At 39.9% G+C, this 24649-nt stretch overlaps 2 protein-coding genes across 2 annotated transcripts in view; one reads left to right on the top strand and one right to left on the bottom strand.

Annotated features, from left to right (window-relative positions):
* DNAJC3 (DnaJ heat shock protein family (Hsp40) member C3) overlaps nucleotides 1-10453 on the top strand; it is a 39904-nt gene extending 29451 nt beyond the window's left edge. The window contains exons 10-12 of the mRNA XM_069878682.1: nucleotides 2874-3006; nucleotides 4082-4230; nucleotides 6405-10453. Coding sequence (XP_069734783.1) covers nucleotides 2874-3006; nucleotides 4082-4230; nucleotides 6405-6562 — 440 coding nt within the window. The 3' untranslated portion in view covers nucleotides 6563-10453. The remainder of the gene's footprint in view (nucleotides 1-2873; nucleotides 3007-4081; nucleotides 4231-6404) is intronic.
* A 3451-nt stretch (nucleotides 10454-13904) lies between these two features.
* Nucleotides 13905-24649, bottom strand: part of UGGT2 (UDP-glucose glycoprotein glucosyltransferase 2) — an 89256-nt gene continuing 78511 nt past the window's right edge. The window contains exons 35-39 of the mRNA XM_069878870.1: nucleotides 23544-23704; nucleotides 23141-23255; nucleotides 17798-17914; nucleotides 15692-15836; nucleotides 13905-14413 (exon numbers count right to left, since the gene is read on the bottom strand). Coding sequence (XP_069734971.1) covers nucleotides 14391-14413; nucleotides 15692-15836; nucleotides 17798-17914; nucleotides 23141-23255; nucleotides 23544-23704 — 561 coding nt within the window. The 3' untranslated portion in view covers nucleotides 13905-14390. The remainder of the gene's footprint in view (nucleotides 14414-15691; nucleotides 15837-17797; nucleotides 17915-23140; nucleotides 23256-23543; nucleotides 23705-24649) is intronic.

A 24649-nucleotide genomic window follows, 5' to 3' on the forward strand; every position in this document is an offset into this window, starting at 1 on the left:
CGCCTGTTTTCCTGTTTAAAGACAGGAAATTTCAAAGTACTTGTAATTCAGAACTTTGAAGGTGATTGTTAAATGTTCAAGATGCACTTCAGTATGTATAGCTGAGTTCTGTTCCCCATCAAATGGTTTTAATTACTTTATAATCACATGGGATCCAGGGCTTGTCTACAGAGACAGATGTGTAATGACTCCCTTTCTGGCTTACCTCATATAATCACCAGTCTGTCTAAAGTAGACAGCACAAATTTTGTCAAAAAAGAAATAAGAACACTTAGCTGTTTCAAAATTGGTCGGGACACCCTTTTTCCACCCCACCCTACTAATCTAGAGGAAGCAGTCTTTGTTTCAGTAAGAGCACAGGCTGGTTCACTTATTGCTCCAACAAAGACAGTGTGGATGTAGGTCACCTGCAGTTAATCACATTTGATAGGAAATCAATTCCACATATGGAAAAATGGGTGATCTTGGTTACTCTGTATTGAAGTTGCAGGCAAGGTGGGAAAGCCAACTAAGGTGTTCAGAGACACTCTGTGATTGCTGTATGAGAGATTGTGAATGCTCTTGTGTTGAAAGAAGGAGAGTTAGATTTGACTAAAAAGAATATAAATTGAAAGTGGTACTGGAAACTGGTTGTTTCTTTCATGTCATGGGACAGGATGAAAGGAAGAAAGGATGCTCTCTGAAGTAGCAAGCCAATAAGAAAACAGCAGTGATTCTGGTGTTGGTTTGTGAGGTACTTGTGCTTTTAGAAATACTCATGGAGAAGAATTGATTAAATATCTCACTTGACATGCTATGAATTAGTAATCTGGTTTCACAGCAAACCTCCTGTGGTCAGGAAGCTGTCATCTGCTTCCACCTGCTTCCTGCCCTTATGCCTCAAGTGAGGAGAGCCATTAGCTCTCTGAAAGAGGAAGATTCCTGCACTGGAGAGTACCATCAAAACTGAACTCTTTTCCAACTGAGAGAAAGTGTAAAATGTACTTACCCTCAGGTGCACTGGGCGCATTCCCTCTGCAGTGTGTGGCACTAAAAGTCATACCTTCCCACGTGGTTAATGCTTGCAGCCTTTAAATGAGGGAGTCAATATAAAAAAAGAAGTCTAGTGCTGTCACTGCAAATACTTGGCCCCTGAGCAGCTAGGTTTGGGCAGCAGTGCACACTGTAGCTGTGCTTGGTGAAGCTGAGATGTGATGTGCGCTTGGCAGGACGTTGCGATGGAACCTCCCGTTAGTACATGAAGCAGATGGAAGACACTTGTGCTTGAACTTACTGGAGTGGTAAAGCAGAATAATGAAATCCCTGCATTTCCATTATTTTTATCAGTTTCAACAGCATACAGTCTTGTTTGTTGCTTTTTTTAATGACTGGACGAATTATTAAAAATATTAGCAGAAGGCGAAATGCGTTGTTCAGGCAGCAAATGACAGTGTCTAGTGATGTGAAAATGAATAGAGATTTTGTTTTGTTTGTTAATAGCATATGAAATCGTTGGGCACTGGAAATACTTTTTTGGATTTTGTTTTTCAATAACTGAAACAAGATTACAGTGGTATCAGATGTCCGGGTAATACAAATACATTAGCACTTCCTGCTGTCTTGCTCAGAAACAGCGAAAAAGAAATGTAACACCTGCTGGGAAATAGCATCTGCTTGGAAATAATCTGATGCGAGTGCTTTGTCTAACTTGAGAAACCTAGGAGACTGGGATCTGCAAATGAGACTTTGAGAATTATAGCAGTGAAAGAAGAGCAGTCTCATTAAAGACTTCAACAGTTGCTTCCCTCGATAAATCTTGATATCATAGAATATTTAAACTTGGTGTCTTAAGCATTCAGTTACCACTTAATAGTATAGTTTGGTTCAAAAAGAAAAGTGTAGACCTGGAATTTCTACAGAATTCATGAATATGTTACAGCACCTCTTCTGCTTTCATTCGTGAGAAACGCTGCTCTTAAAATAAAAGCAAGAGCATGCCTTTGGAAAAAAGACCCTTACAATATAACTGTCTGTATATTACGCAGAGGCGTTAAAAGCAAATATTTGTCTTCTGCTAACAGTACGAACTTATTGGTAATCTGAAATCCATCTTTATTGTCATTAAAGAGGACAAAGGCTTTCTATCGTGTTGATTGAGTGCAGACTGTGGGAGAAGAAGCAATATTAATTTAAAGACTCTGTATAAGGCATCCTTCAGTTGAACAGTGTGGGACTAACATTGTGCAGTGGGCTTTTCAAATACTAGTTGCTAAAATGCTTCCTGCCTTCTGTTTTGTCCCCGTCCTAGAAGCGTGTTATGTTCATCCGTTTGACTGTTTCAAGATCTAGAGTGCGCTCTGACTTGCTACTCATAACCTCCCCTCTCCTTCCTTTCTAAAAAGTGTAATCATAAAATCATAGAATGGTTTGAGTTGGAAGAGACCTTTAAAGATCATCCAGTTCTAACTCCCCTGCCATGGGCAGGGACACCTCCCATCAGACCAGGCTGCTCAAGGTCCGCACGGACATCCACAACTTCCCGGGGCAACCTGTGCCGGTGCCTCACCACCCGCATTGTGAGGAATTTCTTCCTAATGTCTAATATAAATCTCCTCCCTTCCAATTTAAAGCCATGATGAACCTAAAGAAAATTAGGTTAATTATTAATGAACGTAAAGAAATAAAATTACTTTATTTATATGTGAAAATGAATCTTCTCCTATTCCCAGGTTTTCTAAATTGGGAAAAAAAAACATGGCAAGTTGAAATACAAGTTTTGCTGTTTATGTATAGTTAATAGGAAAACTTCAGTTTTGGTGAATGGTTGAGTTCTTTACACAACTCTTCACAAACTTCAACTTAATCTCTTTTTTATTCACTTTTTTTTATAAAAGCTATTAAAGACTATGAGACTGCTCAAGCCAATAGTGAAAATGACCAGCAGATTCGGGAGGGTCTGGAACGTGCCCAGAGGATGCTGAAGCAATCACAGAAGAGGGATTACTATAAAATCTTAGGAGTAAAAAGGTGAGATATTATCTAAGATGATGATGACTTGAAAGTTGGTTATTCAGTGAGTACATCTAGGGCTGATCACTTGAATTTGTTCCGAGTGTTTGGTTTTGTTACTGTTTTGCTGCCTTCGCTTTCCTACTGAACTAGTCTAGTGTAGCAGTGTTCAGCTTTTAAGTTGCATTTGTTTACCGTTCCTTTAGAAGAAACAACTCTGGGAAGGAAGGAGCTAAATCCCTTGGTGGGAAATTCTTAGTGTGGATGATCAAGAGTCAGGTGGATGAATTGGGGAAGAAATGAAGACTGGGAAGAACTACTGAAAGCAACAAAAAATAAAATTGTGGCAGATAGTGTGATAGATTGGAAGAGTTTGAAAGGACTAACTGAAAGGTATCTGAAGTCCTTTTGCCATTAGCCTTAAGAATCCCACAGTCACACAGAATCACAAAATGGTTTCAACTGGAAAAGACCTTTAAGATTGTTGAGTCCAACCATTCATCCAGTCCTGCTAAGTCTGCCACTAGACCATGTCCCCATGCATATCTACTCATTTTTAAACACCACCAGAGAAGGTGACTCAACTACCTCCCTGGGCAGCTTATTCCAATGCTCGACAACCCTTTCAGGAAAGGAAGTCCTCCTAATATCCAACCTAAATCTCCCCTAGTGCATCTTCTCTTTATAACGAGGACTAAACAGATGTCCAGTTCTGAACTAGTATTGGTCATCCTTCCAACCCTGAACTGATTTGATCTCTACTCTTTGTGCTTTTTGTTACTTACCTGATTGTAAATTCCTCAGACTGTAAAGTGTATTCTGCATAGTAGCTGGCAGTAGCATCTTTCCAAGGAACATAAATTGGTGGTGAAGGAAGGACTGAGAAATCTTTGTTTAAGGTTGCAGCCTGGTTCCTCTGTTTTTCATGTGAAGAAGAATCTTCAGTGCCACCTGCAGAAGGTGAACTAGCACCTCATGATTTTCCAGATGCCTGTAATTACTGTCTTAGTGTTTAAAATAAACTTGTAGATTCACTAGTGTGGTATGTGAACAATTAGAAAAAATTAAGTTAACTGTAATTTTATCTATCCAGAAACGCTCGAAAACAAGAAATCATAAAAGCTTACAGAAAGCTGGCATCCCAGTGGCACCCTGATAACTTCCAGAGTGAGGAAGAAAAGAAGAAGGCAGAGAAAAAATTCATCGATATAGCAGCTGCTAAAGAAGTCCTTACTGACCCAGGTAATGATTGTTCTCATAAAATGACTTCATTTTTTTTTTTCAATTACTTTTTTACAGTAATGTAAAAATGCAGCAAGTGTTAAGTCGTAACAAGCATTGCAGCTTCCATGTTTTGCTTTCTTCTCTTGAGAAAGCAATACTTGCATCCAGTCTCTGGCATGAAGTCAGCTGTAAACCTAGAATTATTGTGTTTCAGTGACTTCTGTTTAAACACGGATTTCCAGGATTGCTTAGCTCTGGAGATGATCACTTTAGAGATGTGGCTGTCTCTTGTTCTATTGCAGAGTACATTTAGATTATAGCAACACCTGAAGTACTCAGAAGAAAACCTCAAAATTGGCCCTTGTTGTGTGTATGAAAGCCTCAAAGCATTCTGTAAACAGATATTCTGTAAACTGTTTCCCTGAGGCAGGGGACTGAGTTCTCATTCCAGTTGGCCTGAAGGAGAGGATGCCCTCACTGCTGGTCTGTGGCTGGCCTGGTCACTAGGAGCAAGAAGCCCTGTGAGGTCTGTCTGTCCGCTGGTCAGCTCTGGAGGAGGGGGAAAAAAAGCGAAGAGTGTGGTCGCTGTCCTGGGAGACCCTGTGGTGTGGTGACTAGGAGATCTGATGTCTGTCTGGCCAAGAGATGAACAGAAGGGGGCTGGACCATTGAGTCTCAAGAATGTAATGAAAACCAGGATGGTGTGTTTATCGCACCTCCTTTGAAACAAACAGATGCAGTAACACGTCTATGACCCAAAAAACCCAAACCCAACCACCCATAGAAAGCCCCTCAACCAGAACCATCTCTTAAGGTCTTGTCTTTAAACTGTTCCTGTATGGTCACTGGAAAGAGAGAAGCACATAAAAGTCACGGAAATCAGAGGCCTCTGTTTTTATCTTCAACTGTTCAGCTTCATCTAAATGATCATTAGACAGATGGTCTCAAGACTTTCTTGGGGGAAGGAGAAGTCTGGGAGTGATTAACTGCATTAGAAGCACTTCTGGACAGAAACCCTTTTTCTGCGTTAATGTGATCTGTGTTCAAAATTATGAGCACAGATTTGGGAGATTTCTATCCTGGAAGCGTTTGAGATGCTGTTTCCTTGTCATCACCTCCAGGATATGCTCATCTACTGTCTCCTTGACACTGTTTCTTATGTAGTGTTTACCATTCCAGTCAGTCCAGGTGGGCAGGAAAAGTAACACCAGTCACAATTGGCTTTTGTAATGCCATCTGTATTGCTTTCCATCTCTTCTTACTGCACTGCCATTCTCTCCTTTTATCCATATATTTTTTCCAGGTCAATTTCTGGCTCTAGTGACCATGCTGATTATGTAAAGGAAAACTTTTGAAGCCCGTGGACGTCAGAATCTCAGAGCTTTGGTTTGCAAGCTGCTTATCATAGGGCTTCACTTTGAGGCTGTCTTCTGCATTCCTCTGCCAAACAATCTCATGATTTCCCCCCCCTAACTCACTCCTTTGCTTCCCTTCTCTGCCCAGATAAAACTGGTGTTTGCAGGCTGCTTGAAAGTTGTATGTGGGTGTAAATCACAGTAATCATGTGTCAGGTGATTTGTCTGTAGGTCTTGGAGCAGGCTTTCAAATGTCTCCACTGGACAATACTGCTTAAATAAGAAGCTTTCTGCCTCCAAACTGCTGTCCCCGTAGGCAGCTCTGCCTGAACAGTATGTGGAGATTGAAAATGTTTGTGGCTCTGCATGCTGATTTCAGTGCCGTTGCTGAATGATCGGTATTGGAATTCACTGGCTCCAAAGAACTGGCAGGATACCTCATGGTCTGGCCTTGGACCGTCCCAAGTGAGAATAGGTCCAATAAACTCATTGAGGACAAAATATCCTAATTATTTGATGGACACAGTTCAAAGTGCAACTGTCCTGTCCCTGTTGAAATTCATACCCATCCTGTTGGACACTCAGGTACTGCCTTGCGTTGTGTGAAACTAAATTACTTGTTGAGGTTTTTCGTCCACTGTTTTCGCAGTTTAGTCTCTTCTGGACAGCTTTGAAAAATTCGAAGTAATTAGGTTCTACAGATGCTGCTAACACAAATGATAATTGCGGCTCTCTGGGCTGAAAGGGTTCTCAGCTGGTTATTGGTCATCAAAGATGCTTGATGTTACTGCCCTTACTATTACGCTATGATTCTACTTTGGTTTTTGTTTCCTTCAGAAATGAGGCGGAAGTTTGATGCGGGAGAGGACCCATTGGATGCGGAGAGTCAGCAGGGCGGAGGCAACCCTTTCCATAGGAACTGGAACACGTGGCAAGGATTCAACCCCTTTGGTTCTGGAGGAGGACCATTTACATTCAAATTTCACTTCAGTTAGAGCCAAGACTGTTTCTGCTGGCTGCTGCTGTTTTTTACTGAATTGGTTGAAAAATAAAAAGTCTCTCAGTTCAAGACCCCAAAATCTTAATTTCTAATGTTGTCCTTAACCCAGAGTCTTACTGCACTAGAAGAGAACTCCTCCTTTCTTTTAGTATTCAGAGGATTTGCTTTGTGATGAGCTTGATAAGCTCATACTGGCTGGGGGGGTGTTACTACCTATGTATTTGTTGTGGATATGCAGGACACGTTTATTCCTATGGATGGAAAAAAAGCATTAAGAGGCTACTTAGGACAACACTTAAACATAAATTTAGGACTCAAAGTATACGCTTAAGGGTAAAAATGCATGTATATATTTTTCTGAATCGGGGCATAATAATTGTGGAAAGGGTAGTGACGATAGTTTCTAAGTTAACAAATCATTAGTCGTCGTGCTCAGCGGAATGATCCATCTCTCAGTGTTCTTCAAAGGAAGCCCTAGCGACCACGTGCTGTATTACTGTCGGCAGTGCCATAGGTAGGGGGGTGAAGAGGCTGCGTTCGGAATGAGTCTGAACAATCACTCTGAAAGAAGATGGCTTGTAAGTAATTGTGTTTGAAAATGTCTAATCGCTTTCTTCATTAACCTGATATGAATTGGGAGGATTTCCTTGGCGGTAATTGTCAACTATGAAAGTAAAACAAAATACACTTGGTGTTTTTTTTGAAAGACTTTGAGTGTGATTTGGGATGTTTAGGTATCCTTTTTGAATAGTTTGCACTTTAACAAAACAGCTGCTTGAGGTTTGAGCAAAAAATGTGATGTGTCGTTTCCCTTACTATGCAGCAATTTATTTCCTCTGTACATAAACTCAGAACCGATACAGGGGGTGAGATGAGCACACTGCAGACTAGGAATGCGCTATTAACTCTAGCCCTTCTCCTGGGATACAACTTTGCCTTTGCTGCAGGAGTTAATCTGATGGGAAATCGTTGGAAGTAATTTTATGTAATAGGCACAGTACTGCAGGCGAGGCTGCCTGTGTGCAAAAAGGACTCGGTTTCCATTGGCCCCCATGCCTGATTGACTTTTTCTATACGCAGGTAGCTAAAATTGGTTTAGTGTAGTGGCCTTCTTAGTGGCCTTCTTAGTCCTTACCTGAGTATATCGCAATAACTGATGCGTTTCAGCAGCAATTTTCTTAGCGGGTAAGATTGACAGATCATCCATGTTTTCTTGATTGGATTTTAACTGGAAAACAATAATAAGTTGACAGGAATCTTGTCTCGCTTCAGCTCATAGCATTGGAAAGCATAAGCAGCTTCAGTAAAACACATGAAATGAGCAAATAAAGCCTTCAGTTTGAAGTGGGGGCGTTTCTTTTGGTAAGTGGAGCCTGTTGAAGCCTAACTCTTGATTCTTGGCCCAAGTACTTTACAAACGTAATTGTGATGCCGTGTGGCTTGGTAAAATATTTTTCAGTTTTAAGGTCAGTGTTCGTTGAGCAGAAATTTATCTTCAAGCTGAAGATGTGGTGATTTCTAACAGTTGATGGTATGAACACAGCCCAGCAGCCTGTTTAAATGCCAGTGTCGGATATTTTCCAAGTCGAATGACTACTGGAAGTTTGACTTTTAAACTGTTAGAAAGCTTTTTGTTTAAACTCTGTAGAAGATTCTCAGGACGTGGTTGATGCTGTTCTAGGCGTGCAGGGTTATCGTAAGAGGCAGGAACACACAGCACGACGACTCCCCAGCCGTATCAGCCGATGCGGTTGGCTCTCCTTGCATGTGCTTTTTGCTCACAGCAAGTAGATGATCGCAGGCAGCTTCCATGTACAGCGCAGCCTCTCCTGGCTGTCAGCAGCCCCCTGTCCCCAAGCAGTGACCTAGACCCGGAGGCTTGTTGTGGGCTGCCTGCTGCTGGGTGGCTGCCGGCTGTCATTGCTCTGTATATACAAACACTTTTGTATCACCTCGTTCACTGCAGAAGGGGCTGTTTTTAAATTAACATTGACCAGGGTAAGCAATATGTCACACTTTGCACACACAGCAGTGGGTCCAATTGTAGGGAGTCACAGTAAATAGTGCAGACAGCTGTTTGCAGGCTTGGGAGGTCCCGGAAAGGATAAGTCATCTTTTAAAGGACTGCTCTGGTGTAGCGTTTCTATCTTCATCCATCTTCCTTCTTTCCTTTTTAAAGCTATAGCTGAGAAAATTGTTTCCTGGGTTTTATTCATTTGGCTTTTCCAAGAGAAAGGAATAAGATGAGGGCCCTTCATAGGTTAATTATTCAGACAAGACACTTAAAGCGGTGCCTGTTGGTTTCTGTAAGGCAATGAAGGGACAGTTCTGCCGTACCCTGGCAGCAGTCAGGGACGAAAAGGATTGATTGTTTTGGGAATGAATGGGAAAGGGAAACTTACATATTAAGAAGAAAAAGCCTTGAATGCACCAGTACCTGAAGGGGCTACAAGAGAGTGGGGGAGGGACTGTTTACAAAAGCCTGTGGTGATAGGACTAGGGGCAATGGGTGTAAACGGAGAGGAGCAGATTTAGGCTAGAAATAAGGAAGAATTTCTTCACCATGAGGGTGATGAGGCACTGGCAGAGGTTGCCCAGGGAAGCTGTGGCTGCTCTATCCCTGGAGGTGTTCAAGGCCAGGTTGGATGGACCCTTGGGCAGCCTGATCTACTGGAAGGTGTCCCTGCTCCTGACAGGGGAGTTGGAACTGGATGATCTTTAAGGTCCTTTCCAACCCCAACCATTCTATGAATGTAGTCAGAAGGAAGATGATGATTAATATATGAATGATGTTCGTAGATTCCCTCTGTGAGAGGCAGAGTCTTGAAAACAACAAATGACAATAGAGAGCAAGGCTTTCTGATGCCACGCAGCTGCTGATCATGAGAAGTGTTACCACTCCAGTGCTGTTTTTAAGGGCTCAGCTGCTGGCTCTTAGCTCAGAGGAACTTCTGAAAACAGAGAAAGAAGAAGTTGTGTTAAAAAGAACAGCGATCCTCTGGCTCCAGCAAAGCACTTCCTGATGGGAATTTAGAAGTGCTGGTGCCACACAGAGTGTTAATGGGGCGGTAACACACAAGGAAGTGAAATTCGCCTGTTTATTTATTCGTGGGTGTCTGTAGTGCAATAATGTTCAATAACTGAGCATTGAAATAAATATCTTTATTTTACAAACCCTGAGATGTGCACAAAGCATTGTTACAGGACTTGGCCTACATGGAGATGTGAAATTCCTCTGCTGCATTGTCTCTTTGGGTTTAATTAAACTAGTTTCCAACTTGATTTAAAATGGAGGGGAGTGTATTTTCCTTGATTTGTGCTTAATACCGATGTGTTAATAAATCAGTATTAAACCGGATTCCAAGTGAATTCTAAACTCAGCTCGAACTTGTGACATATGCAAAAAAAAACCCCAAACGTGTCAGCTTCAACTTCTTTAATAAAAATCAAGCTTGTTATTGTTTCAGTTTTCAGACCAAGTGTGTGGAATAAGAATTATCCTTCTCTTTCAGGCTGTGATTTGTAGGAGCTTTGCTGGGAATGAGCCAGTATAGCAGCACTGCAGGTTAGTTGTATTTAAAAGTGCCTTACTGTAAGGTAGTGTTTGTTTGCTCTGTACTACATGCTTTTATCCATAAAATAATAAAAAAAATAAAGGGGAGAATAATTTTCTTTTGCCCTCAGCAAATCTGAAAGTAGCAGTTTTACATCTTGAGAAGGATAAGTTAAGCTAGCTGGAGATTTAACATGTTTCAAATTGTAAAATGCCTTTATATAAAATCATGAATCGAAGAAGCAAGAACTGTTGGGTTTTTTTTTTCTAGAATTGTGGGAATTATTTTATGGTATTTTTCACAATAAAGCTATTTATGATGACAAGAAAGCACGATGGTGTAGTGGCCTGCCTTTCTTTTCTCAGCCTGCTCTCTTAAGTTTGGATTACAGACTGGTTTGAGTTGGAAGGGACCTTAAAGATCATCCAGTTCCAGCCCCCTGCCATGGGCAGGGACACCTCCCAGCAGATCAGGCTCCTCAGGGCTCCATCCAACCTGGCCTTGAACACCTCCAGGGATGGGGCAGCCACAACTTCCCTGGACAACCTGTGCCAGTGCCTCACTCCCCTCACAGGAAAAAAATTCTTCCTAATACCTAATTAAATCTCCCCTCTCTCAGCTTAAAACTGTTCCCCCTCATCCAATCCCTGCACTCCCTGCTAAAGAGCCTCTCCCTGTTTTTCCTGGAGGCTCCCTAAGAGGAAGATTCATGGGTAAAAGAACCAATATCTTCCATCACTAGAGAGAGATTTGGGTTCTGCAGTGCTGACTGGGGCTGTAACTGTGCGATTCCCACTTCTAGGGGCAGAAATCACAAACCGGGCTGAGACACCAGGCAGCTGGCTGAGAAGTGGCCGAGGGAGCTGCTGGGATGTGTCTAACTCAGAGTGAAGTCAGAGCTGCCACGTGTGGTGGGTTGAGCCTGTGCTCATGCTTGACGGCCTCTGAGCACACCCCCTCACCCAGGGATCCTCAACCCCTTTGCTTCACTGGGATCTGAATCCACACATCCCACAACTGCCTTTGAAGGGGGCTCAGCAGAAGAGGGAGGCAACCCCCCCCCCCATATTTGCCATATCGGTGCAAAAGTGTGAGCAAAGGGAGTAGTGCTGAGCCTCCTGCTCCCTGAAGAAGACGCAGCGCTGGATTAAACCAACGGGGGATTTGATAAAAGATACAGTTATGCCATCAACAAACATTTCAGGATGTGCACTCAAATTTTCCTGTGGGGGTTGAAATCCAGACTTTAAAAAAACGAATAAATCACAATGACAAAGGATGAACAAGGAAAGAAGTAACTATCGATCAAGCTTGGAAAGGTAAAGTCGTGGGGTGAAGATAAAGCACATGATTTAGGAGAAAAGGCTAAAAGGAACCTTACTCTGAAATTCTTTCAATACCAAAGCTCTGGCTCATCACTAATGTCCGCTTTGTTTATTTTCTCTTAAAATTACAAGTCGATATCAAGAAGAGTAAGACCTAGAAGAGACACGGTAATAAGAACATGAAGAGTTCATACAATTTAAGTGAACAGTTCAAATATTTGCTTATTTACTGATTTGAAGCAGGTTTCAGTAACGCTCCTACAATCCAGGATGCGTTTTCTTCCCCATCGCAGAGCAGGGAACACAGATTGGAAACAGTAATTCTCTCTCCCTCTGCATCCCAAAGTTCTACCTTACAGCAGATTCCTAGTTTTGACTATGGCTACTGCTTCCCAGCACCAACACTTCCTTCAGCTTAAACGCATTTGAGAACTGGATGCAGGTTTTTTTGCCTTGGATCTATTAACCAAGTATTTAATGGTTGTTGTCCAACACGAAATAGAACAGAAAATAATAAAGGCATTTCCTCCAGTGGCACCTTTTAATATTTTAATATTTTGTACAACATATACAATCCATTGGTTTGCTATTTAAAATAGAGTTATAGGATATTGATTCAAAGTGCTGCTTTCAAGACGTCTTTGAAAAGTAGTGACTGTATTTGCTGGTCCTTCTGTTTTATAAACCAATTTATATCTCAAAAACAAGCTCTCCTTGAAAGGTTTGTCATGCAGGAAAAAGAAATGCTGTAAAACATTTTTTTACAACTATAAACAACACTGTAGAAAATGGCACGAAGCCTTTTAAACCTTCAAAATATCTCCAGGAAATTACACCTCTCTAAATTATATTCTAATCATCCAAGTTAATCTCAAGGAAATAGGAATTTAAGAGCTCTTTCTTTTTTTAAAGACTCTAGACGTAACCCTGTTTTTAAAGAGGATGCTATGGATAAAATGCATAAGAAATCAGTGCATAAATTACCCACTTTTTAAACTGCCTAACAGAAATTTGCCACATAGATATTCATCATTAAAGAGAATTGAGGTTTCTTAAAGCTAAGGAACCTTTAACTTCTGGCTTAAGGAAAATGTTTTCCAATGTACACTTCAAGCATGAAATTCCTGCGCTGATTGATCTCAGATGCTGCTGCAGAGAAAAGCATCAGGGTGGAAGTACCAGCTTGAAGAAAAGCAAAGCAGCAAGCAGGTGAATAATGTTTTTTTAACTCTGATATGAAGCAACAGTCATTTCCTTGTTATGCACTGAATTTAAAGTAACGCCACCCATACAGCTGCTAAGTCAATTGTAACTCCATCTACGTCATATAAAAAAACCAAAGTTCTGCGTTCGAATACATTCGACTCGCTGCCTGACAGCCTGAAGTAATTATTGTGTTAGAGAACAAGCATTAACAAACCAGATATTGCGGTGAAATGGGGTCTCTAAAGAGAGCAGGCATGAGGATTTACTGATCATTGCTGCAGGAAACACTTTGTTGGGTATTTCATACAACAAAAAGTGCCCTCAACAGACCTTTTAAAAAACTACACGCGATACGTTCAAACTGCATCATGGGAATAAAATGAAATATATAAAAAGCAGTAAAAAAAGTGCGTGTCTCATAGTACTAAAAGAGACTTCAAAAATATCAGCAAAGCATGGCTTTAAATACTTGCTCTTACAGAAGAAACTTCAAATAACCAACACCTGAGGACAAAGTGCATACTAAATATGTTTCATTTGTCTTAATGTTTATTTTGCTGGTATGGAAATATTATCCAACTCATCATGGATTCACCTCCTTAGTGCAAATTACCTTGGCTTTTATAATTTCAAGCACTTAGACTAAAAGAAAGCCTGTATTAAGCTGTTCTTATGAGAATCGGTGGTCACACCCCATCTATTTTGAAACCAGCACAGCCCAAACAACAGAGTCTGTGTTTAAGGCACTAGATTTCAATTTAAGAGATAAAGTCCCTATTTTCAATATAGGTAGGGCAAGAACTTCTCACTGTGGTTTTTATGGGATCAACACAGCAGCAGCACATTAAAACAAGGGGTTTATGAGCCCTTATTTGGAAAATCACAGCAGACACCACTGACAGTCAACATTATTTGTGTGTTTTATTGTTTTATTTTCAGTTCTGAACAGGCTGTTGATAATCAAAACTGAGTGGAAACAGCTTTCAGGCACTGACCTCCTGATGCAACGTATGCCGGTTGGAAAATCATCTTCTAAACCAAAAAAACATAATGGAATTTTATGATGTAATATTTATGGGATTGAAAGGAGCCTAAGAATCAAAAGTGATTCTTTAAAATTAGTAGGAGTGCAGCAATCCTGCATAAATAACTGAGAAGTGGCATTCCTTGCTCAACCAAGCTTCCAAGTTGACTTAGAAAAATATTTTGTATAAATTAAATCACATAAATCTATGTCTTCTCTTTACCATACTGAGATTTCTTCTTGTGACTACAGCATTTCTCCAGGGACAAAATTATGGACATGTAAACAAAATCCTTTACATTTAAACAAATTAGCTTCTTGCATGTAATATGCACAAACCCATTTTTATGTACGTATTTAATGTATGTGTCCTCCCCTAAACTGACACAATATATCTTTGAAGAGTTGAACATGTAGTTCCTTGTATTCCAAAACCCGTTTCACCAATGGTCTTTTAGTGAAGGAAAAAGAAAACCAAAGGAATGAGGAAAGCTACTCTATTCTGGTTAAAAAAAAATCAAGTACCTGTGGATTTCGCTTCTCTTTTTGTATTTCATTCAAAATGTTTTAAATAATAACACTTTTAGTTACAAAATATGTGACTTCACATGAAAGACTGTTACAAACAAATAGCGCCAATGTAACATTCCTAAGTTCCATTTGGTCTTTCGCAGAAGACAACTGAGCTGTCACGGTTGCTGTTTATGGGTTGCGCTAAAGTTCATCGTGCTTAAGACCTGTAACCAAAGGAAAAAAAATAATGAGGTAAAGCAGTTATATTTAGTGACCAGGTTTGTAAAATGTGGAGAAAGTCCTTCTCTTTGTTTCCTGCTGGTCAGTCGATTCAACAACATGGACTTCATTTTTAGAGTCTTGCTAGCAGTTGACCATAAGCTTTCACAAAAAGCAAAAACTGATAAGAATTCATAGAATCCCTAGTTTGGAAAAGACCTTTGAGGTCATCAAGCCCAACCATACCCATCCATTACTAAACCATATCCCCAAGCTACCCATCTTTTAAACACCTCCAGGGATGGTGACTCAACCACCTCCCTGGGCAGCCTCTGCCAGTGCTTGATAACCCTTTCAGTGAAAAGATTTTTCCTAGTGTCTAATCTCAACACCCCCTGGTGCAACTCGTGGCTATTCCTTCTCTTCCTGTGTCTTGGGAGAAGAGACCAGCACCCACCTCACTACAACCTCCTTTCAGGCAGTTGTAGACAGTGATAAGGTCTCCCTTCAGCTTCTTATTCCTTATGCTAAACAACCCCAGTTCCCTCAGCCGCTCCTTCATAACAAAAGGTGAATTTGTTCCCTGACTCGAGACTTTCAAATATTTATCCGCCAAGTTTTTGTCTTCACCTTGAGAGCCGTGATCACATTTCATTTTGTTCCACGTTACTTCAAGAAGTCAAGTCTTACTGGAAGTCCTGTAAGAGCGGTTGTTTTTCTTGTACTATGTAACTAACTCAACTTATTTCTTTACTACAATAGTTTTAAATCAAAATCTATTTGTAAACTAAAACACCATTTAGACTGATACAAAAAAACCCCTGTGTATACAAACCCAGAGCAAGAGATGCAGAGGCAAACTAACGGAGACTCAGTTACCTACTGCTTAATAGATATTAGCTTTAGATTCTCAAAGTGAGGTCTAAGTTCATGTGCTTTATTTAATATTTGCAACCCAAATGATGTGGAACAGCTGGTTGTGTTTGAGGCCAAAGACAGGACAATACTAAATTTTCTCAGATTCTGGCATAAAACAAAAGATTTTATCCTCTTTAGTGTAACTCCTATGTAAAGAAGCATCAGGTGACTCGTAAAACCCACATAAATCCTCTAGGAGCAGGGAAAATGACACAAATACAATATTTGTGCTACTTACCCTGATCCTAATTTCCACAACATTAACGTTTATTTTTTAAAAGCTAACAGGGTGCTGGGGTTGGACTAGATGACCTGTGAAGGTCCCTTCCAATCCAAACCATTCTATGAATATACATGTACATTACCTTTTTGAGAGGCTGCTGTTAGATTTTTCTTCTCTTTTTGAATTTGCTGTATTAGCTTTTGTATCTCAGAGTCGTAGTCAACCCATTCAGGAACAATTCGGGCAGCAGCCTTTAATTTTGGTTCTTTGGTTTGGGGATTGTTGCACTGAAAGTTGAAAACATAGTAGATGTAAACAAAGTAAATGTGAAGATATCAATGTTCCAAGAAACTTAGCTAAATAAATTTTGTCAGCATCTACAATTTCATCAAGGGAAAAACATGCAAGGTCAGTTACCTTGAAGTTAATTAAAAAAAAAAAAATCACACAAAACAACTGTAAATAAACCCTATTTACATAACTGAAAACATTTTATTGTAAATAATTTGATTTTTCCATGTGCTCCTGACTAGTGACCTTCTAGTACCTGAAGTGGGGGCTACAAGAAAGTTGGGGAGGGAATTTTTACAAGGGCATGCAGTGATGGGATGAGGGGGAATAGCTTTAAATTAGAAGGAGGATGATTTAGATTAGACATTAGGAAGAAATTCATCACAACAGTGATGATGAGGCACTGGAACAGGGAAGCTGTGGCTGCTCCAGCCCTGGAGGTGCTCAAGGTCAGGTTGGATGGGGCCTTGGGCAGCCTGATCCAGTTGGAGGTGTCCCTGTCCACACCAGGGGGCTTGGAACTGGATGATCTTGAAGGTCTCTTCAAATCCAAACCATTCTACGATTCTGTGATTCTACATAGATAGCAGAGACAGGGCTAGCACTAGACCACCGAGATTTAGACAAGTTTCACAAGGAGGTACAAGATCAGCATATTGAAATTGAATCTGATACCTTTTTTATTAAATTTGTGATGCTACCTCCAGTGTTATCTAAGAAATGTATTGATTTCTTCCACAAAACAACATAAATGTAAATAATAAACAAAAATGATACATGATAATAGGGTTGAGGCATTAAGCAATCTCAGTCAGTGGAAGATGCCTCTGGCCATGGCAGGGGGGTTAGAACCAGATGATCTTTAAGGTCGCTTTCCAACCCAAACCATTCTGTGATTCTATGAAAGAAGACCTTGTAACTTAACTTCAGTCTTTCTTGAACAGAGAACACCATCTTTAGTGCACAAAAAAAGCTTATTTTAACAGCTGCCTTTACACTAAGAAAAAAAATTTGCATACTGAATATTTGCACCTGATTCCAACTGTCTGTTCTTCTACAGAATTATGTCTATGAAGTAATACTTAACAGTGTGTGGGAGTTGTCAAACATACGAATGGGGGAAAAAACGGGATGGGGGTAATGAGGACAGAGAAGAATATTTTCTGTCTCTCTTTCATTTCCAAAAGAAAGACACTTTCTTTCATATACTTTTTTTCATATAAATATGAGTAGTCACCTCAGCTTTACATTCTTTAAGCTCTGCTTTATCTCCCATTTATAGTGGTGAAGTGGACAAGAAACCCCATAATATTATTAAGTACTCTACACAGCAGGTTCTGGAGGAAACTAAAGTCTAGTCTAAATCTGCCCCTCTTCAGTTTATACCCACTGCCTCTAGTCTGGTCACTACAAGTCTCTCCCCAGCTTTCTTGTAGCCCCTTTCAGGTACCAGAAGGTCGCTATAAGGTCTCCTCAGAGCCTTCTCTTCTCCAGGCTGAACAACTCGAACTTTCTCAGCCTGTCCTCATATGCGAAGTACTTCAGCCCTCTGAACATCTTTGCAGCCCTCCTCTGGACCCATTCCAACAGCTGCATATCCATCTTATGTTGCGGATATTTCATCAGAGTTCCACTAACCTGGCTGAATATGGAAAAAAGATAAGTAAAACATACGTACAGGTGTGAAAAACCCCCAATCTTGTCCAGTTACAGATAGTAACATCAAATTTTAGGGTACAGCTTTCAGGTTGAAGATAAACACATTTGTTACAGAGGAAGGGGAAGAGGTTGCAGAGGGAAGGACAAAAGTTGCTGTACTGTAGGAATAGGAAAGTGGTGTTCCAGTGCCTTCCAGCAAGGCTGCCTCCCTGACATCACATATGCATACCTCAAAAGCCATAAAAAATACAGCAAACTTTCAAATCTATGAAACTAATTTAACTCAAAATCAACTCACCAAGTCTATTGTTTTAGCCTTTTTCTTGGATTCATCATCACACCAGGTTTCACACCAAAGCCATTCCTGAGGAAGAGACTTAATAGCTACTTGATGTATCATATTATTGGGAAGATCCTGTACAAATTAGGTGAAATCAGAAGTTAGCATTGAGCTTAATGTAACTGGTTATCAAACAACTAGTCTTAAAGTAGAATATCTTTGCCTATTACCATTTCTGCAAATTGTTCTTGCGTTTCCTTCTAAATACTCTGTTCTTCTTCAAATAGATTCAAAACTTTGAAATGCTCATTTTGATGACCAATTCCACCTCTCATTTCTCAAGCTTTTTGTTTCCTGTACTTACAGCCATCCCTAGCTTCACATAAGCAATACCACTGTCCGATAGTCACGGTTCAGATACTGCACATCATATGATAAATCCTACTAAGTAAGACTGTGTGAAACTACTAAAGAAAAACTTCACCATCTTTCCATTCCTCAAATTTGGAAAAAAAAAAAAAAAAAGCTCAAAAGCACATAAGCTGGGATTACGCCACTACTCTAAATTTAGACTTCTGGTTCCAGAAACATGAGCGTGAAAACGAAAAGCTATTAAACTGCTCTTCCAGCTATCTTCCTTACTTTACTTAAAATTTCTCTTTTTTTAACCTTTATTACATAGCCAAGTAGTCAAGTACTTCCATGGTGAAAACTCTGAACCAACATCTTCCTGAATGTAGGGAACAGCATTTACAAATGAGAAAAAATCCAGGCGTTCAAAGGTGTGTATATACTCTGGTCATCATTAAAAATAACAGGTGTAAACAGCAGATTCATTCGTAAGCTCTCAGTGCTCTAGTATCAATCACGTCTTATTTTGCCAATTCACATGCTAAATGTGACAGAATTAAAATACCACACGCAGCTGCATTGTGAAAGTCATATAACTTAATTCAAATATAGACATTAGTATAGGAAAATTACATCAAATATAACCATAGTGAGAGTCAAGACATTAAACATTAATTTAAATGCTTTATTTTTTTAAAAAAATCAATTCTATTTCAAAGAGAAATGGCTTCTCTATGATAGGGCAAGGGGTCTAAGATTAAAGAGAACGGATTTAGATTAGAAATCAGGAAGAAAGAGGGTGGTGAAGCACTGGAGCAGGTTATCCAGAGAAGTTGTGGATGTCCCATCCCTGAAGGTGTTCAAGGACACGTTGGATAAGGCTTTGAGCAACCTGACCCAGTGGGAGACATCTCTGCCCATGGCACGGGGAGTTGGAACTGGATGGACTTTAAGGTCCCTTCCAATGCAAACCATTCTATAGAATGATAGAATCAGTAGGTTGGAGAAGACCTTAGAGATCATCGACTCAAACCATACCTGCCTACTACTAAATCATGTCCCCAGTCACCTCATCTACCTGCTTTTTAAATACTTCTAGGGATGGTAACTCAACCACCTCCCTGGGCAGCCTGTGCCACTGCCCCATAACCCTTTCAGTGAAGAAGTTTCTCCTAATGTTGAATCTAAACCTCCTCTGATGCAGCTTGAGGCCATTCCCTCTTGTCCTATCACTTAATAGAAGAGATGAACACCCACCTCTCTGCAACTTCCTTTTAGTAAATTGTAGAGAGCAATAAGGTCTCCCTTCAGACTCCTCTTCTCTAGGCTAAACAACCCCAGTTCCCTCAGCTGTTCCTTGTAAGACTTGTTTTCCATCCCCTTCACCAGCTTCGTTGCTCTTCTCTGGACACGTTCCAGGACTTCAATGTCTTTCCTATAGTGAGGGGCCCAAAACTGAACACAGGCTTTGAGGTGCAGCCTCACCAGTGCCAAGTACAGTGGGAGAATCACTTCTCTGGTCCTGGTGGCCACACTGTTTCTGATACAAGCCAAAATACCATTTGCCTTCTTGGCCACCTGGGCACACTGCTGCCTCATGTTCAGATGCCTGTCAACCAACACCCCCAGATCCTTCTCTGCCAGGCCACTCTTCCCCTAGTCTGTAGCTCTGCACAGGGTTGTTGTGCCCCAGGTGCAGGACCCGGCATTCGGCCTTGTTAAACCTCATCCTATTGATCCAGACTGTTCAGATCCCTTTGGAGAGCCCCCCAACCCTCCAGCAGATTGACACTTCCATCCAGGTCATTGATAAAGATGTTGAAACAGAACTGGACCAGCACTGAGCCCTGGGGACACCATTTGCGACCGGCCTCCAGCTGGAGTTAATTCCATTTGCTATCTCTCTTTGGGCCCGGCCATGCAACTAGTTTTTTACCCAGCAGAGGGTGTGGCCAGTGGAAGCCAGTTTCTTAAGCAGAATGCTGCAAGAAACAGTGTCAAAGGCTTTACTAAAGTCTAGGTACACTACATCCTCAGCCTTTCCCTCGTCCATCAAGCAGGTGACTTTGTCATAGAAGGTGATCAGGTCAGTTTGGCAGGACCTGCCTTCCATAAACCCATGCTGACTGGGTCTGATCACCCAGTTGTCCTGTATGTGCTGTGAGATGGCACCCAAGATGACCTGCCCCACGACCTTCCCTGGCACTGAGCTCACACTGACAGGTCTGTAGTTTCCTGGATCCTCTCTTGGGCCCTTCTTGTAAATGGGTATAACATCAGCCAGCCTCCAGTCCAGTGAAACTTCTGCAGTCAGCAGTCAGCCAGGACTGCCTGTAGATGACGGAAAGAGGTTTGGCAAGCACTTCCACCAGCTCCCTTAATACCCTCGGGTGGATCCCAAAGAATTCTATGATCACCATTTCAATTTCAAGAGAAGAGAGACTGGTTTCCTGTTGTGCTGTTCTGACTTTCTAAGTGAAATCACGATTCCTGAGTGACCACAGTAACTCTCAAAGTCTATCTACAAATTATTACAGGGAGCAGAAAGCAGAAAGATGGTTGCTACTGCCAAGATTTGAAAGTAAACAGAAAAAAATTTTAAAAACAAAGAAATCCTAAAAAGTTGCTTATCCTTTGTGAAGAAAGTGATTTATCCTTCGAAACACTAAAATACCTCTAGAAGACCAAAGAGGAAATATTACTGAATCAGAGAAAAAAAATGAACAGGGGTAAGAAAAGAGAAAAGATTGTTTTTACTATCTCTGTCAAATTTTTTGTCCTTTCAAAACATGTAAACTGTTGAAGTTAAAGTTCTCCAGATTTTCAAAAAGAACATTCAGAAGTTGTTCTTAAATTTGATTTATGATTCAACTGTTTTCACATTTAGTCAGATAACCTACACAATTTTAAAGGGGATTCCTCTACAGCAGCTCCTTTATAATAAAGTGAAACAATTAAAAAATATAAAAACATTGCCTCTTAAGAAATTAGTTAGTTCCTTTCTGCTTGTTTTTATTAAATAAAGAAAAAGATGATTAATTATCTATTTTTCAGTGAATTGCTATTAGTAAAAAAATTTGTCAGGTTTGGTTTTGTTTTTGTCATCCATATGGAGACATTTGCATGCTTCTCATGAAAAAAGTACAGCTAAGCACACTACACTTGAACTGTAGTTTTTATCACATATAATTTTTCTCCTTAAGACTTCTTTACTTATTCTCCTTGGCATTTAAAATTACTTTTTTTTTCCACTTTCTACTTCTATTTTATGGTTTATATTAGCATAACCTTAACTACAATCCCCAAAACCAGCAGCACTGGCAGACTATCAAAGAACTCAGATTGCTGCTTCTTTGAGAAGGGCAGTGAGTGCTCCAGTAGGGCGTTTAAAATAAGAAATACAAAGGAAACAAATTATCATAATGCAACCTTATCAGCAGACAAAAGTTCTCCAGGACTACTGTAAAATATATTGCACTGTGGTTTGCATTTCTTGGAACTTTGCTGTATTTGGTATAAGTGGCAGCGATGAAGACAGCAAGTGATTCAGTCAATACAGTCAGAAAGCCAATCACTAGAAAATATTACTTTGAAATACTTCTCTTTCCAAAGTAATTCCAATACTATTCTGTCAAGATTTAGCTACCTTAATGCCTGCTCTGAGCACTGAGGTGCCGAGGGAAGGGTAGGTGACAGTCGAGTGGCTTTTGATTTGATCCAACAGACTTAAAAGAGACATGCTATCACAGATTAAGGCTGTAATTGAAAATATAAGAATCTTAAAAAGGAAAGACATACACTACTAATATTCTGAGAACATTAGATAAAACTAATTGCTGTTTCTGAAAAGCACTGTTACAGTGGCAGGGCTGTAACTGGTTTCTGAATTTTAAAGGTCTTTCTGAAAGACACCTTGTACGTACAGCTAAGATCACGTTTGAAAAAGATACAGCGATATCTCATCAGGATGCTAAGTGTGCAATACAGAGCCAATAATTCACTCTCTTGTCCAGAGAGGAGAGGTAAAATCTGACTGCCGTTTTCATATCAGTCTTTTGCTATTAACAGATACAGTTAAAGGCTGCTCCAACTCCCTGTGTTCAGGTTTGAGTTTGTAGTGTAGCTGTATTTCCACTTTTCTTTGTTCATTTATAATAAGAACTGCTGTTTTCAGCTTGTAGTTTTATTTCTGGAAAAAGTGGAAGTGGTAATAATGTTCTTATGTAAGAGAAAGAGACTCGCTTGCAGAGTTAAAGGGGTGGAATGCAAGCACTGAGAGACGTGGGCTTTGCTACTGTGGGATCCCTTTACTGTGATAGACAGGTAAAGACCTTTTGAGCTTTAGTAATTCCACAAGCAAAATTACAAAAGCAGGTACAATCTCACTAACGAAGCCGTCTGAAGTTCACCCAAAGAGAGATATAAATAAAAAGTATTATCTACACAGGCATAAACTGGATGAGCTGTATTATCTGTCTTCTACCGAGTTGAAGAACCTCTGCTACAGAAGAAAATAATAAATTTAAGTACGCTATGTACCTTAAAAATTGATGGAGTTCCATAAATGAAGAGCACAGTCACTCCAGAATGACCATATACAGCGACCACTAGAGTGCATTAGCAGTTAGCTTATGAAAATTAGGTTTACATTAATGGAAAAAAAGAGGATGAAAAAAAGCTCTGGCTAAGTAAGGATATAATAACCATTATAAGAATAAAGGATTATCATTAGAAAAACAAAGATGCTCAAAGAAAACTACAAATAAAGAACAGCAGTCCTCTATGCTGTTTTTTCCTCTTCTTTTTCCTGTTAAAAAATTAAAGTAACCATCATTCAATGTTCAGTTTTCTGAATTGTGCTCATACGCACTCCTGAAAATGTTCGAAACCAGCAGTAAATCACACATAGCTTAAGAATTATATAACATATCCACTGAGATACAAAATAGTTCCATGCATATTGAGAAAGATAAAGAAAATAAACCCCAAATTGCTTAAAGCTGTACATACCTGATCTAGATTTGACAGGCTGTTTGGATCTTGGCTAAGAGCCTGGTACTGGCCCCGAAGCCTATCTCCTGCTGCAATCTTTCTGAACTTCTTAAGATCCACAACATATAAGGCACTGAAAAGATAGAAAAAGATTTGTGGAGTTTCACCTTCTTTTTGTTAACATTAAGAAAAGTAACAAGAAACCAAAAGTGTTCCCATCCTAAAGGAATTTTTTTTAATTAAGTGTCTGAAGCTACAATAAAAAAGTGAAATCAATATGCCATCAGAATCCACACCTCATTCATCTTTAATGAGAATGACTATAGGGCAATTGCCTTTGAATGCCTCGGTGATCAATACCAAGAGCCAGATTTTAATCAAATTCACAAACTGCACAGCAATATGTAAGGAGTTATCCTACCTAATATGGTATTTCCTTTTCCCAAGATGTGATGCCCAGTATCCTGATTTCCAGAAACGGTAGCCATCCATCTCTTTACGGCTGTCACAGAAAGGTGTGTATCCATAGGGAGCTCCATTTAGATCTAGATCTCGGAGTTCTTTCAGATCACTTCTCACAATCTAATTAAGAATGTATTTATTTTTATAAATGAATACTGGTTTTAAGGCATGCATATTAAAGTATTTACTGCAGAAAGCTTCCCAAACCTTCATTTTAAACCCCCTAAGACACTAAACAGTGGAGTATAGATAAAGTATTTCACTGGAATGATATTTACTAAACTATTGTTCAAGGGAAAAGCATGTGTTTATTCTTTGGATATTTGTGCAACACAATAAGTAGATTAAATTAAAAACGCAAAGTATTTTTAATTCATAGTCCAGTGTTTCTGGTTGCTCAATATTAAATACCTTCATGCAGGAGTAGAACTTTCAAAATCTACTGAACATCTCCCCTCTAAAAAAAATCCCTCCTATTTGTTACATAACTTGGGCACTCCAAAATTATTGCATAATTTGAAAAATCTTTGCATCTACTAGTAAAATACTTTTGAAAATATGCTACAAGGACAGTGACATGGTGTCCTTTATTTACTAACCCACTGTTCTTCCATCAAACCCCACTAATATAATTTGACGGTGGTAAAAAAAAATAAGTTTTAACTGTTTTGGAGCACAGAGAAATCCTTAGGGCAGTTTGGACAGACAACCAGTAGCTGCAACATCAACCGTGTCCAGATTAATTTACAGAAAGTCACAGTCGGCATTGCTACATCTAAATTTAATCTATTCTTAAGCTTTGGAAAAGGTCCAAAATTCATAATATTTGTTCTGAGGTTCTTAATAACCACATGATAGACTCTTCAATGTCTCATCTGAGGCAGCATGTTACCTTTCAGTATTTCATGCAATACTCATTTCTGAGCTAAAGACTGCATACAAATTTAAAAACAGAGAAAGGATTAATGTTAAAAGATTTCAGCCATCTAGAAGCTCTTCAAATGGTCTAAACTAATCACCTCAGACTCCTTCCATAGTGGAGAAGTCCTCTCACCATCAGCCTAG

The sequence above is a fragment of the Phaenicophaeus curvirostris genome, chromosome 1 (genome assembly GCF_032191515.1).
Source record: "Phaenicophaeus curvirostris isolate KB17595 chromosome 1, BPBGC_Pcur_1.0, whole genome shotgun sequence".
In the NCBI taxonomy this organism is placed as follows: domain Eukaryota; kingdom Metazoa; phylum Chordata; class Aves; order Cuculiformes; family Cuculidae; genus Phaenicophaeus; species Phaenicophaeus curvirostris.